Source organism: Gopherus evgoodei, chromosome 3 (assembly GCF_007399415.2).
Source record: "Gopherus evgoodei ecotype Sinaloan lineage chromosome 3, rGopEvg1_v1.p, whole genome shotgun sequence".
NCBI classification, from domain to species: domain Eukaryota; kingdom Metazoa; phylum Chordata; order Testudines; family Testudinidae; genus Gopherus; species Gopherus evgoodei.
In genome coordinates, this window is record NC_044324.1 from 75,308,647 (window position 1) to 75,324,796 (window position 16,150).

General features: G+C 39.8%; 1 protein-coding gene across 9 annotated transcripts in view; it reads right to left on the reverse strand.

Moving 5' to 3' along the window:
• The window catches only part of CEP162 (centrosomal protein 162), a 97,274-nt gene that overhangs the window by 14,269 nt on the left and 66,855 nt on the right, over positions 1-16,150 (reverse strand). For 7 of the 9 annotated variants that reach the window (XM_030555847.1, XM_030555849.1, XM_030555846.1 and 4 more), the window contains 7 exons: positions 13,549-13,675; positions 13,073-13,236; positions 11,312-11,416; positions 6,171-6,398; positions 3,997-4,667; positions 3,079-3,220; positions 2,554-2,652 (listed from right to left, as the gene is read on the reverse strand). In XM_030555847.1, the coding sequence (XP_030411707.1) occupies positions 2,554-2,652; positions 3,079-3,220; positions 3,997-4,667; positions 6,171-6,398; positions 11,312-11,416; positions 13,073-13,236; positions 13,549-13,675 (1,536 nt within the window). Of the gene's footprint in view, positions 1-2,542; positions 2,653-3,078; positions 3,221-3,996; positions 4,668-6,170; positions 6,399-11,311; positions 11,417-13,072; positions 13,237-13,548; positions 13,676-16,150 lie in introns of all 9 variants that reach the window. The other 2 variants (XM_030555851.1, XM_030555852.1) reach the window with 1 other exon arrangement.

The following is a 16,150-nucleotide window of genomic DNA, read 5'->3' on the forward strand; positions in this document are numbered from 1 at the left end:
TCTAGTTTCCCTGGCCTCACACTTTCATTCATTAATGCATAAAAACAAACACCACATTGTGGCTGTAGACTTTCTACAGTAATACTGAGACACAAAACCAAAACATCATGTCATTATCACTGTATTGTCTACTTTTCATCCACTTCTGTTTAACGTTATTAAAACCATGATCTTCTGCCAAACGTTTGCTACATATAGGTTTAGAACTTGGTAAAAATCATTCCATGAGGAAGATGAGACGCCTCTGTCTATCCCTCAGCTCCTTCCCCGCATCCATATGTTTTGATGCAGTTGCCGACAGCAGTGGAAGCCTGTTTTTGCCCTCTGCTCCAGCAGGGCCTTTACAGCTAAGAGTCTTCCTGTTGAACATTGTCCCCAACAGGAATGGAGGGCAAAAAGAGGCTCACAGTCCAGCAGAAGCAGCTTCATAAGACACAAACCCATAGATAAGATGCAGGTGATTTTTAGGCCTAGGTTAACAATCTCTTAATTAGAAAAACAAAAGCAGGCATGTCAATTAATCTTTTCCCAAACATTTGTGGCTCCCCAATGAATTCTTTGTGGCTCCCCAAAGGAGCCATGGCTCACACTCTGGGAAGCACTGTACTAGGTGACCTAATAGAGTTTTCTGTAAAATCTCTGGGACAGATTAAAATATGACTATTAAAAATGACAAATTATAGTATCTTTAGATGGGAAGGAGTCTATTAAAAATCTATATTATCTGACTGTCCAATCAATTTTTCTTCCTACTTGGTTTGTTGTTTTTTAACTAACAGTGTGTTAAAACATTAATTGCAACTGAATTGTCACAGTGAAGTAATTTTCACACACATTCTAATCATGATTTCACAGAATCAAGCACTAGAGACCAAAGTGAAATGGACAAGCATTATGTAAGTTAAATTTTCTGTGGCATGTTCTGCTTCCTTGCTCAATAAATACCTGGCTTGTCCCAACCAATTAAAATTCACAGTTTTACTTGAGATAAAGAACAATTATTAAACTTAAATTCTAACCAACTTAATTTACCAAGTAGATGTGGAATCAGCCATCTGTTCGCTGGGCAACAAAATATGGATGGAGGAGAAAGTGCTGGAAGAATGGACCCTTGGAATCATAATCAAGTTATTAAAGAAAGGTGATCTAAACAATTGTTCAAATTGGAGGGGAGTAACACTTCTATCGACCACAGGAAAAGTATTAGCAGCAGTCCTCCTGACAGAATGAAAAGAAAGATGGATACCATCCTACATGAACAACAAACTGGATTTAGACAAGGGAGATCGTGCACAGATGCTATTTTCATCCTGAGACAGATTACTGAGACCACAACTGAATTCCAAGGCAGTCTTGCAATCAATTCTGTGGATTTTCAAAAGGCATTCGATCATGTAAACAGAGAAACAATGTGGAAAATTGTGGATCAATATGGAATTCCAACAAAAAATTAATTAATATTATGAAGGCATTCTACGCCAATTCAAAATGCTGCATTAAAATAGAAACTGGATTGAGTAAGCTATTCAGCATCAAGGCAGGTGCATCCTGTCTCCTTTTTTATTTATGCTAGTCATTGACTATGGATTAAAACAATGCGACAGTGATACATATGACCTAAACAATTAAAGGCTATTTGATCTAGACTTTGCTGACAACATCGCTCTCATCAACGAAGATGCCAACGGACTACAAAAATGCACAAATCAAGTAAACAAAGTAATGGAGAAAATGGGTTTGAGATACAATGCAAAGAAATGTAATGTCATGTTAATGGGGACTATAGGGACAGAGATCAAAATTGAAGAGGAGAAACTGGAGAAGGTGGACAATTTTACATATCTTGGACATACCATCAGCCAAGATGGTACTAGTTCCAAGGAAATAAGAAGAATCATCGGGAAGGCAAATGCTGCATTTGGAAGACTTAAAAACATCTGGCAACTCAAAACATCTCCCTCAAGACAAAACTGAACATGTATAAAGCAATTGTTATTGCTATCACAACATATAGCAGGGAGACATGGCAACTTACCAAGAAAGATATGCAAAAGCTGGATACATTTAATAACAAATGTCTGAGAAGAATATTGGGAATAACATAGATATAGGAAGATGAAAGTAGTAGTCAGAAAAATTACTGGACAAGGCACTCTCTCACAAATAATCTACAAAAGAAGACTTCAGTAGCTGGGGCACGTGCTGGGAACGGAAAAAGAATGCTTACCAAATACCGGCCTTGAATGGAAGCCAGAAAACGGAAGAAGAAAGAGAGGAAGACCGTGAACGACATCAAGCACCTCAATATGAAATGGGAAGATTTGGAGAGAAGGGCAGTTGACAGGCAAGGATGGCAAATGTGGGTAGCCCAATGTGCAGCAAACACGGGATGGACTAAGGTCTAAGGTGAGGAAAGTGGTCACAAGCTTGGATTTTTGCAGGCTGTTTTCATTTTATATTATTGGAACTTTTAAAAAATAAAACAAAGATTTCTTGCTTTATAATCAGATACCTCAAAACTGAAAAACAAATCACAACAAACCTTTCATTTACCTCTTTTTGCAAGATTTCCTCTCGCGTTTGTGAAACTGCAAGGGCCTCCTGCTCTCTGTGCAGCTTATTAACTTGTTCTTGTAGATGTTTTATTAAGATCTAAGGAAATATTTTAAATATTCCTCATTAACACGGACAGATTTTAAAACCTTCAAAGTAATACATAAAATCAATTCTTGAATCTTAGAATTAAAATATAAGAAAGCATTTCTTGAATCTTAATAGTAATTGTATTGTACCTTTTACTAGACAAAAGCCAATACTGAATCAATTAATTGGTCATGTACTGGATTTGAATTTAAAATATTTCCATCATATCTTTATGCCTTGTATATTCTCTCTACCTTTTTATAATGTAAAATACATATATTATTTGTTGAGAAAGTCCCATTTCTGAAAGAATATGACCTACTTTAAAAATATTCAATTTCTACATCACTACAGATTTTGCCCATTTTCTGTTAAAGTCATAGTTAATAACTCTTAACATTCATGAGGACCATAGATGTATAACTGTTATTTTACTTCTTGTCTTGAAATTTTGCTATTTAGTTCAGCTACTTTAGAAGCAGAATGTTCCACTGCATGCTGAGAAAGAATTTTCTCTACTTCTCTCTGATGGGATGCTCTTAGAGCTGCAATGTATTCTGCTGTATCTTCTTTTGTCCTGTAAAAGAAAGCTATGCATATAGCTGTTCCCCAAAATTGTACTAACAAAATTATATATGCTTATACATTTAACATAATTAAATTATAGGCTCCCATAACTTTAAAACCGCGCACACTTCATTTCTTCAGTTACAAAAATTGTATATGCAAATACCATGTGTGTGCAATTACTCCAACTGTACCCACAATATTGGTAACTGTATATGAAATTATACATGTGTCTAATTTTGAAGATTTGGGCCATAAATATTAGTATTATACTATTAGATGAAAAGAGAAAGGCATCCAAGCTGCAACAATTTATATTAAATAACTTTGTTCTTACTCAAAGCCATGATAAATTCTAGATTTATTAACATGCACTCATCTGGACCTGCCTGAGGGCTTAATAGCAGTGATATACTACATAGAAGACCTAAGCCTTCATCTCAGCATATTGTTCCTAAATGAGGGTAAGGACTCATGGAAGTGATTGCCTCACATTCTCGTCCATTCAAAAGCATCAATTTTATCCAGTCATATATGACCCAAGAGATGCCAATTAGTGCCAATTTAGGTGGCAATTTTTGTGACACGTACACACTTGACTATGAATGTGTGTACTGAAACCACCAACTAAGTTAGACAGTAGCATGAGAAGGTAGCAGCTTTTAGGTCACCACTAATGTGAGCTAGATTCAGACATGTGATCTATTTGTCAAAAGGCACTGTATCATTACTGATCTCTCGACAAGACTCCAATGTTTTAATAAATGCATGAGACGACTGTTTTACCTTCGTATATTACTTTCAGAATGAGCCAGTGCTGCCTGAGACTTCACTCTCTGCTGGCTCATTTCTAGAGACAGTCGTTCTAGCTCATCTTTTAACCTGGCATTTTCTTGCAGAACTTCTGAAATATGGGAATCGGCAAAGTTATGTGGCTGGTATATTTTCTCATCAAAAGTGTCTGGGAAAGGTTCAGTGGTGCTGGCATTCCTTTTGCTTGATGCTAAAATATCCTTTTTCAAAATTTCTGTTGACTTCTCCTTACTGTCAGTTTTGTCACTTGAGTTATGATTTGACAACATCGTCCTCCTCTCTTTTTGAAGTCTCTCCACAGTTTTTGTTAGGTCCTGTATCTCTCTGCTTTTGGTGATTAATTCTTGATTTAGCCTTACCAGCCTGGCTTTAGCATGAGCTTGTTCCACTTGGTATTCTATTGTTTGTACGTCTTCATCACTTCTTTCACATTTTTTGAGTTCTAACTGGGAGTTTTCATTTTTAAGATTTTTAATTTCTGTTTGAAGATTTTTTACTGTGATCTGATGGTCCTCCTTTAGACTACGAAGTTCTTGCTCAATTGCCGTAAAACTGGCTTTGCTGTCATACAGTTTTTGTGGTTCATTCATCAATTTATAGGCAAGGAGTTCTTCAAGCTCTACAAGTCTTTGCTCATACTGAAGCTGGAAAAAAAGAGCAATTTACGGAATTGCACATCTATTACTCCCTCTTTTTTGTATAAATTAAGAGATTAAGCACCTTAAGTAAATTTTAACACATTATATACAACAAAACCAGTAATATTTACAATACTATGAATTAGGTAGTTCAGAAAGCAGCCTCATGAATGTAATTACTCATTAAGACTACCCGCAACAAAAAGCACAGTATATCAGCAAACTAAGGAACTATTCTTAGTAAGGATAGATGGGCACCTTAAACAGTTAGAAAGAGAATAAATAATTAAAGCCAATTATTGGGAAAAAGAGTGTTTCCCATTGTATTATTGTGGTGGATTATTCTATTCAGCTATCAGTCTGAACAGACGAATTAACATTCCATTCTCAGTTTAACATTAAGAGCATGTTGGCTCACTAAGAAATTCAGAGCATTTCACATTTTTGTTAAACAAAGCATTTCAACGATGCAAAGAGGAAATTAGCATCATGGACCAGAATGTACAAATAGAACAAAACAGATGGTCCCTGCCATCTGGGTGTGTATGGGGCAATCAAGATAATTAAACCAGGGTCTCTTTTGGGCTCTGTCAGGACATTCTGTTCCAGAGGTACTAGTAGATAGATACACAAGGAAGCTTCCTCTCAATTGTATGGAGAAGGCAAACCTGAGCAATGTATTTTCTTCTCCTGGTGTCATGAGCAGAAGACTGGTAATTCCTCATTCAAGTGAGAGCCAGGGTTTACTCAAAAGGGGTCTATCTCCAACTGATTCAGTCTTTCCAAGATCATGTTCTCCTTCCCTTCTACGTAAGCAGCGAACAAAACTGGTCTTGTGGGACAAAGCCCACTGCCATACCGGCAAGACTTCCAAACACAGGATTTCATATCTGGTGCCAAGATCCTGGCAAAATTATGTGTTTTCCTGGGCAATGGCAACCTAGCACCTACCTGTCATGCTGCAGATCAGAGCCCAGGATAATTTCTGCAGGAATTCTTCCATGAACTCCCAACATAACAATTCTGTGTCCTGGACATCCATGAAGAAAAAGGTGGGGGCCACAGGTTCTGGCTCAACATGCAGAAGAGACTGCAATTTGTAAGTGGACTATACTGCTGCAGCCTGCACACTTATTTTGCTTGTGCGTGAAGCTCAGTATGTGTGCACCTCCTCTCTGTATCCCGTAGGACCAAGTAAGTCCCCTTCCTCTATTTATGAAAGCTTTTTAAAGATGACCCAAGCAATCTCTCCTGCAAGTTTAATTTCTCCTGTCAGTTTCAAAATGCTTTTACATGACTATATTTAAATGCCCAAAGCTTTGAAATTTCTGCCCCCCCCAATCTTTTTCAATATTCTTCTCCCCAAATGTTATCTTACCTTCAATTTGCAATGCTACTACCTTAGAGAAGATACCATTACATTCAGTAAAACCTCTCTTCACTACTTGTGGAATAAGCTGCTACTCAACATGCATAAGGGCCTGATGCTGATAGCCTTAAGTCAATTACCTTTATTTTTTGAAACTGTTGTTCCATAGCACGTAGACTTTTTTTAGCTTCATCATCTTTACCCTCAAGTTCCGTTTCTAACTTTTTAATTCTTCTTTCCAGGAAATCAATTGTATTGGATTTAGCCGAAATGTCACCACCTCCCTCAGATGCTGCAGCAGCAGCATATATCAAAGCAGGCAAAGAATTTGGATGCCTTCTTTTTAGAATTGTTTCCATTTCTTTAATCTGTCAAAAAACAACAACTCATTAAATAGAGATTTGATTTAAAAAAAATTGTGGTTCTCACTATCAATAAGAACGTAAGAATGGCCATAGTAGAACAGACCCATGGTCTATCTTGCCCGAGCATCTTCCAATAATGGCCAGTGCCAGATGCTTCAGAGGGAATTAACAGAAAGGTACAATTACTTTCTCCACATCACTCATGATTTTATAAACCTCTATCATATTCCCCTTTTGTCATCTCTCTTCTAAACTGAACAGTAACAGTCTTCTTAATTTCTCTTTGTATGGAGGCTGTTCCATACCATTTTTGTTGCCCTTCTCTACACTTTTTCCAGTTCTAATGTATCTTTTTTGATGAGGTGTTCAAAACTGCAAGCAGTATTTGACTAGTGGGCGTATCCTGGATTTCTATATTATATTTTTTCTGTCTTTTTATCTATCCCTTTTCTAATGGTTTCTAAGAGGAGGTTTCTCACCTGTGACTGGAGGTTCTTTGAAATGCGTGGTTCCTATCTGAGTTCCCCTGAGGATTATATGCATATGCCATGTGTCTGGAGATTTTGAAAGTAGTAGTGTCTGTTGGTCCACATGTGCACGCTTGCTGCATGTCATGGATTCATGTGAGGCAAGTAAGGGCGGGACGGATCAGTCGCGCCCACAGTTCCTTCTCCACCACAAATCATATAGATCCACAGTAAACGGGAAGGAGGGTGGAACTGCAATACAGATAGGGACCATATATCTTGAAGCAACTCCAATTACAGGTAAATAGCCTCCTCCTGTTCTTCTTTGAATGATGATACCTATTGTATTCCACTGAGGGTGATTAACAAGCAGTACCTATAGTTAGGAGAAGGGGTGAGGAAGATGATGGAACTGTGCATTATTGGATTTGACTTCCAACTTTTAAAGGATGTCTTTTTGTATCTAACTGCCTCTTTTACTCTGTTTAGCCATGGTGGCATTTTTTGGTCCTCTTACTATTTTTTTAAATTTGAGGTATACATTTAGTCTGAGCCTCTGTTATGGTGTTTTTAAAAAGTTTCCATGCTGCTTGCAGGCATTTCAATCTTGTGACTGTTACTTTTAATTTCCATTTAACTAGCTTCCTCATTTTTGTGTAGTTTTCCTTTTTGAAGTTAAATGTTACTGTGGTGGGTTTCTTTGGTATTCTCCATCTTATAAGGATGTTAAATTTAATTACAATATGGTTGCTATTATCGTGTAGTTCAGCTAGATTCACCTCTTGGACCAGATCAGGTGTGCCACTTCGGACTAAAACAAGAATTTCCTCTCCCTTTGGGGATTCCAGGACTATTGGCTCCAGGAAACCCATGAGTTTGAACTTCTATTGTAATAAGACTCTGCCCTCAACTCCTCCTTGGGTGTTTACTAACATGAATATATAGACCACTAGAGACAGTGAAACTTCCCTACCTCCCTCAGAGTCTGACAAAAATGAATACTCCTTCTGTAAAGAAGAAACTGCCAGCTGGTGTGCTGGGACTGCCCTCAAACTGTGCTTTGGATGGAATTGTTGATTATTTGGTTCTAGTGTAGGAGCAGTGGTTGGTACTTGGGGTTAAGCTCCTTCACTAAGGCTAACAGAGAGGTGTCTGGTACCAAAGAGACCAGTAGGTCTTTTGACATCACACAGGACTTTGGTATGGAATACACTGGTACTGAAGACAGATGAGTAGATAACATTGGTACCAGGAAAGACAATGGTACTGGGGTCCTTGGTGGTGAGAAGTTGGGACAGTAGACCCATTTTGAGTCTTGAGCTATTCTGTCTCAGGCTTGAGAAAATTTATGGCTTGACCTAGAACTTGTCCACCTGTGGGCTCTTTCCTCCCTTGGTCCCCTGAAATTTTACCAAGCAAGGACAATGGATCTTTAGGAGTAGGAACTTCAGGTCCACATGTGGAGCACTTTTAGATGAGTGCTCAGACGTTTGTGCCCCAGACAACCCAGGATCTGAAGCGGGATCCAATATCCTCCCCAAAAGGAACATTTTCCAACAGGACTCCCTAGCTTTCTGGGTTCTCCTAGAAACTGATTTACAGAAGGCACATCTCTCTCCTTCTAATGTGCTCCTCACTCAAACACAACAAGTACTTAGTATGTAAGCAACTGAATGATTAAGAGAAAGTCTGGCCTCACAAAAAGGGCAATTTTTAAAGCCAGGAGATTCATGTTCAGTCACAGGGTATTGTCATCACTAAAAAGTTTACTTGGGTCATCAGCACCTGGGTCTGAGCACCTAAGTTAGCCCAGTCTGGCTGTGAACAGCCACACTAAAGCCATATCTGAATTACCGTATCCTCACTAGTGCCTCACTCACTCAGGTAAGTTGCTATGATTTCTGGACACATATTCCATAGTTCTTTGTGCTTTAGTAAACTGAGCTACTCTCCAGTTCTCTCAGTGAATTGTGGGAGAACTCGACTATCCTCTGGGCACAAAGGGGGGATTCTGAGAAGGCACTAGAGGAGTATCAGAACTTGAGTGGTCTAGCTGGTGTCCTCACTACAAAGTGGGCAGGTTCCCAGACCAAGTGAAAGCAGCACCCAAGCTCTAGCCCAATGGTTCTCAACCAGGGGTACATGTACCACTGGGAGCACACAAAGGTCTTCCAGGGGGTACATCAACTCATCTTGACATTTCCTAGTTTACAACAGGCTACATAAAAAGCACTCGCGAAGTCTGAAGCACCTGGCATTGGCCACTGGCGGAAGACAGGATACTGGACTAGATGAACCACTGGTCACACCCAGTATGGCCGTTCTTAAGTCAGTACAAACTAAAATTTCATACAGACAATGACTTGTTTATACTGCTCTATACACTACACAATAAAATGCAAGTACAATATTTATATTCCAATTGATTTATTTTAAAATTATATGGTAAAAATGAGAATAGGCCATTTTTCAGTAATAGTGTGTTGTGATACAAAATCAGACATAAAAATACAAAAGCAAGCAATTAATTTTTAAGTTAAGTGAAACGTGGGGTATGCAAGATAAATCAGACTTCTGAAAGAGATACAGTAGTCTAAAAAGTTTGAGAGTCACTTCTAGCCTATTCCCTCCTCCTAGGCCAGACAAATTGGGTTTAAAGCACCACCAAATGCAGGTAAATGTATTAGGTGTTATCCCTTTCTGTCCACACAAGTAAGAACCTAAAGGCATGTCTGCATTAGTGAGCTTACAGCAGCACAGCTGTACCAATGCAGCTGTGCCACTGTAAGATCACTCGTGTAGCTGCTCTATGCAGGCAGGAGAGAGAGCTCTCCTGTCGACATAATAAAACCACCTCCACAAGCAGTTGTAGCTATGTTGGTGGGAGTGCTTCTCCCACTGACGTAGCACTGTCCATATTAGCACTTCTGTCAGTGTAACTTATGTCACTCGAGGGGAGGGAGAAGTATTTTTTCATGCCCCTGAATGACATAAGTTATACCAACAAAAGTGGTAGTATAAACATGGCCTAAGTTAACTCTGCAGTGAAGAGATAGTCTTGGTACCTGGATAAGCCATTAGTTCTGAGGCAAAACAAAACAACCAAGTTTCCTTCTAAAGGGAAGAAACAAAACACTATACAAAATCTCTAACATTAACTATTAAGTATCTAACTATCTATAGCTAACTATTTACATAAGAAGAGGTCACATGAACACTGCAAATTCCAAATTGTAGCCAGAGAAGGAATTGCCGAAGTTGGGCTCTGCCCTACTCTTTATGCCTTCGGTTGGTGGCGTGAGAACACAGGGCACAAACAGTGGTCCCCAGCAGACACTGCGGGGCACTGGTTCCTTGTACACCATCAGTGGAATATATATAGAGAAGCATTTGAAGGAAAACATTTCACAGGGTTATTTATGTGAAGGCATTACCACCAGTATCCTTTCAACCCTTAACATTTATATCTAGAGAAAAATGCTACAGGATAAATTTTAATTAAAAAAAGGTAATTATATTTCTGTGATCAACAGTCAGACATTGATCATCATATAAAAAAGCAGTTTCCTGGATTTTGAATTTAAAATCTCTTATTTCTTATTTTATTACCATTCATTTAAAAAGATGAAGGCGGCAAGTTGCTGGGGGAAGATTTGCAAAGAGGACACAAGGGCTTTTATTGGAATGTTTAAAAAGTTACAGAGGTACCTGCACACGCAGGCACGCACCACCACCCCAACCCGACACAAGAACACGGATTTGTTTTAGATTTTGAAATATTCAGCTGCACTGTGGGTTTAATAGTTTGATTTAAACAATCTTTTCCTAAAATGCCTTTTGATTTAAATGGGTTATTCTTACATTCAGATTATTTTAGATAGAGAAGGACTACTTCAATGCACCCTCCATTTGCTTTTTGATGCTTTAAAATTTCAGGGCCATATAAAACAAAATATTCATGGCTTTCTGGGCTCTTTTTCCTCTTCTCTTCCATCCTATTCACCAGCTAATACTTGACTCTACCCTGATCTCAATGTTAGTCATATGATATCCAAATCACTCTCTGAACAACAGACTAATGTCATTACTACTTCACTGTGGGCCCCAGAACATTCATCCTGGATGTGAGGGGAAGGAAATATTCAAACAAAATCTTTACACATGGAAATAAGAATTCAGAAGTGTACTGATAAAGTTAGTGGCTGCTTGAAATACTATCACTTTTAGGGTTTGTCCCAGCATGAGAACACTTTCTCATAAATGAATTAATATTTGTAATGAGAAGATAAAACAGTTCCATAAGGACAAAAATGTTTACTTTATCATGGGACTTTTCCAATACCGCATAGTTTAATCTTGTTATTTCTGCCAACATCTCTCAACAGCAATTAGCATTATTGCATTTTTCACAAGCTATGAAACACTGAGAAAAGTAATATTATTACATACTTGTCGCTCAAGATCTTGAATTTTTTTTGCATCTGCTGCTCTGTCCTTTAAACGTTTCTTCTGTTGCACGGACTGATTCCCAGCTTCAGTTCTGAGATTATCAACCTATCCAATATATTCAGTGGTACATTACAAAAAGTATATGCAACAGGTTCACTTCATTAGCACAGTTTAAAAGATTTGTAATGATGTCAAATTAACTATAATGAAAGAGTTCCATATTTGAACAGGACTAGTGCAGAAGTTTATCCTAATTATCAGTATGTTTTTCCTGATAGAAGTCTAGGGGCTATATTCTCATGCTGGGCTATGGCCTCTTTGGGCCAGATAGGGGTAATGGGACTGTAACCAAGCTGCAGAGATCTAGTAGAGAATTCCCTTATAAAGGGACCTCCCTGCGAGCAAATCTTTGCCAGGTCCGTGCCCTGAGTTTCTGCCCCTCACTCTCTTGACATGTAGGGGGTGGGTGGGTGGAAATGGGACGTGATATGGTAGAGCTAAGCTATGATGTTTTCCACTGATGTATGATCAGTTAAGGGTACAATTCACAACTCTGCATTCAGTGATGCAATTTAGAGATGCCCAGCAGCAGCTCTAAATTATGTCTAAGACGGGCTGGCCCTGAGGTTCAGGGAGCCAGAACCAGTTCCCTGACGCATCCCTTTTTCCCCATTACCAAGCAAAGCTCTGTCACAGGAGAAAATTTGGCCATCAAGGTTCAAGTTTAATATCTGGAGGTCTCACCTAATATTAATATTGCAATGCATTGCTAGAGAGATATTGGACCGTTAAATGAAAACACATTCCCATTATCTACTGCATCAATGGTGGGTGTTATTTTAAAAACATGGCTAATAATAATGCTTCATTGTAAAGTTTAACCTTTGATATACAAAACTGTTCACCCGAATGAGAGAGCAGTCTGTTTCCCAAACATTTGAAAATGAGCCTACCTTGAGGAAAACGAAACCAATCATGACAGTTCCTCCCCACCCACCATGTGTTGTTAAAGGCCAACATATATCTTAATTTACATACTTGCAACCTCCTTCCCCACTTTGGGATGTTTATAATACAATACTTCCTCTGTTTTCTACATGCATTCATGAGCTGGGAAAGAGTATCACTGGCATCTGAATTAGCATCCATTGACATAAATGGGGCAGTTCACACTCACAGGAATTGTTTCAGGCTCTCTGCATTGGTTTAACTTGTTTCATGTTTTGAAAGGTTTTCTTTCCACCATTAAAACTAGAGATTTACTTTTCTTTCAAGAAAATAAAGCTTCCTCAAACTCTAGAGAATGATTCAGAAGCCTATGTCCCCTATAGCTATTTCCTTTACCCTCTGAGGCATGCATGCCATGCACTTTGGGGTAACACTACTTTAACCACTACACAGTATGGTATGTTTTCTAAATGTTAGTGTAATAACGTAACTGCTGGCTGGCGGTCTTAGTCAATAGATTTGCATGGCCTAAAGAACTGTCAATTTAGAATTATTTCCAGAAATGCCACTGAAGTGCCAAATGCAAATAAAAATAGCTTTAAGTGCTCACACATCTAAATCCTCCATTTCACACATAATAAATGTACATTCTGCATATCAGGCCCTCAGTATTTAAGTACAAGATTTTGATGTATTCCATTACTGCACTTAGAATATGATAGATAACATATACTGAAGAACCAAGTTACATTCTATAGACACTATTTCTATAAATACTAATTCACAAAATAAACCTTGAACTGTTGTGATCACCTGTAGTTTCAATTTCTCAATTTCTTCTTTTGCATCTTTAAGACGAACTGCATCTCTGTCCAAAAGCTCCTGATTTTCTGCATACCACTGCAGTCTCTTTTTCAAAAGACTGATTTCCTGTTTGTATGATTCTTCTATAATCTTTATTTCATAAGATTTTTCACCTAGAAGGCAAAAATACTTGATTCAATATACTCCTCTTAGTAATCGGCAACAAAGCTATCAGTCTGATATTGCATCATTCTCAGATACATTTCAGCACTTTGCCATTACTTTTTCTTTACTAAAATTTAAAAGCGTGACTCAAATTAAGTTTTCAAATAGAAGAGCATTTCAAAAGCCTTTACGTCACATTTATTTAAGCCCTTTTGTATTACAAATAATTAAGTTTTAGACATTTATTTAATGAAACACAGGTAAGGAGCAATTATCCAATTATTAATTGGAATGAGAGCCTCCACAAATGAGTACTTTACCTGAAGTAGAAACAATTTGGGCTCTTGCCAAATCTCTCTCTCTCCTCATTTGTCCCAAATCTACTTCAAGAGCTTGTTTGTCTTGCTTAAGCCGTTTTATCTCTTCCAGCAATTTGGCTTCTTCCTTCTTAATTTTCACAGAAAACATGTAAAGAAAAATAAACCAACAGAACGTATGTTTTATACCAAAAAAAAAAAAAAAAAGTAACAGGTGTTTTTCCATTATAAGATGAATCGCAGCTGTTGCACTGGTCCCTTAGCAGCTGATGTGATTGTCTACGCTGGATAGTATCCTTTCTACGATAAGTGCAGGAAGACTATATGAAGCTAGTCACACAATACAGGCTGAATCTGAGGTCTCTTATAACATAACAGGCTCTTATTAAATCAGTCTTAGAAGCTAAACAATCCAGATTCAGTTTGTAAGTAGACCACAGTTAAAGAAAAAACTCTTTCAGTCTAGGCACAATGGAAAAATTTGAGTTTATATATATCAAGAACATAAACCTATTCCCAAACTTTAGTCTAGTTCATTTGTATCAGTGAGCACTAACCTTTAGCCTTACTCTGGCTATGCCTTCTTGGAGACCCTTCAAACCAACAATTTGCTTCTAGGTCTCCTGGTTTCCCAAGTCCAAAAGGAAATGAATGAGAAAGAAGGTTTCTCAGAAATCCAGACTCCTCCTTGTGAGATCTAGGTATATGTGCTGTCTGGATGTGGTTCTTTCCACAACCTACTGGTTTTCTTTCAAGATGCCAGGTCTTTCCCTTTGAGTGAGATGTGGCCTCACACACTGACCACCTGACAGAGACATGTTCCTTCCTTTGCTTTGAGAAAGTGACAATCTTCCTGCCTCAGCTTCTCCATATTTAAAATGGGAGATCTGCCCTCATTCCAGTATACTGTCAATTACACGAATCGCATGGAGAACATGGATTTTATTCAGATAATGGAGAGTTAGCGAACAGGAGCTGCTAAAAGGGAGTTTTGCAAGGGAGTTCTCCAGGTGAAGGAGGAGCACAGACAGCATCTGTGGGGTAAGTGACTGTCTGCAGTGTTTGGGTTTGTGTGTGTGTTTGGGGGTTACTTGCTGTGTGCTGAGCTTGTGTTTGTCAGTCTGTTTGGTTTGTTTGTTTGTTTGAAGGACCGTGTGCTGTAGCTGGCAGTTGGAGGTGGAGCTACTAGGAAGGTTTGAAAGCTAGAAGCCTCTGGTAATTGGCTGAACCTTAACCAGTGGGCGGGGCATTCACTCAGGCCAGGGCTTTATAAAGCTGCGCACAAGCGACCAGGGAGCTTAGCGACCAGGAGCTGCTAACAGGGAGTTTTGCAAGGGAGTTTGGAAGGGGAGTAGGAAGGGGGGGGTCCCTTGTCGGTCTCATCTGTGACCCATTGGTCCCCTGAACCCGTAACCTGAGCCACATCAAAAACCTTTCTGTTTACAGCAGAGAGGAGCGGACAGGGAACTGTAGACGGGAATTTGCGAGAGTTTGACAGAGGGAGGCTTACAATGGTGAGGAGGACCCGCAACACCTGTGCCAGCACTGCTTCTGTCTCCTCCACCTGCGCCTGTAGCCAGACAGAGCACCAAAGCATGGATGCTTTTACCCAGATCCTGGTGTGGGCTTGCAAAGACTGTAATTTGCAATTTCCACTTACTGATATCCAGGCTGGGGGTGGCATCCAATGTGAAAGGTGCCTGCTGGTGGAATCTCTCAGGCAGCAGGTGGGAGAGCTACAGGAGGAGGTGGCCAGGCTGAGGAACATCTATGTCCATGAGCAATTCCTGGACAGTATCCATGTGGAGACAGCTGATGGTGCTGTCCCAGTTGACAGGACTACCGACACACCAGTGGAGGAGGAGATGCCTCAGGGTGTATCTGACACACCAGTGGAGGAGGAGGCTCAGGGTGGACACAGCCAGCTGGTTACTTCTAGCAGCAGGCAGTGCTCCGCCGCTGCTGCGAACCCTCCTGTTGTGGTAAAAGATAACTGTTATGCTCTTCTTGATACAGGAGAGAAGAAATCACCCCCAACAGTGAAGGGGGTGAAGCCTCGTACCCCTAAGGCTGGGAGGTCTGCTGCCACCACTGATAAGAAACGTAGGGTAGTGGTGGTTGGAGACTCTCTGCTGAGGGGGACGGAGACACCCATCTGTCGCCCTGACCGTTCATCCCGGGAGGTATGCTGCCTGCCAGGGGCCCGTATCCGAGATGTTACAGAGGCTTTGTCGAGAATTATCCGGCCTTCTGACTACTATCCCATGCTACTCATCCATGTGGGCACAAATGATACTGCGAGGTGTGACGCTGAGCAGATCAAGAGTGACTACAGGGCTCTGGGAGTACGGGTTAAGGAGTTTGGAGCTCAGGTGGTATTCTCTTCGATTCTTCCTGTTGAAGGTAGGGGTCCGGGCAGAAACAGATGCATCGTGGAGGTGAATGCCTGGCTGCGAAGATGGTGTCGCCAGGAGGGCTTTGGCTTCCTCGACCACGGGATGCTATTTGAGGAAGGACTGCTAGGAACAGATGGCGTTCACCTTTCGAAGCGGGGAAAGGCCTTATTTGCGCACAGACTGGCTAACCTAGTAAGGAGGGCTTTAAA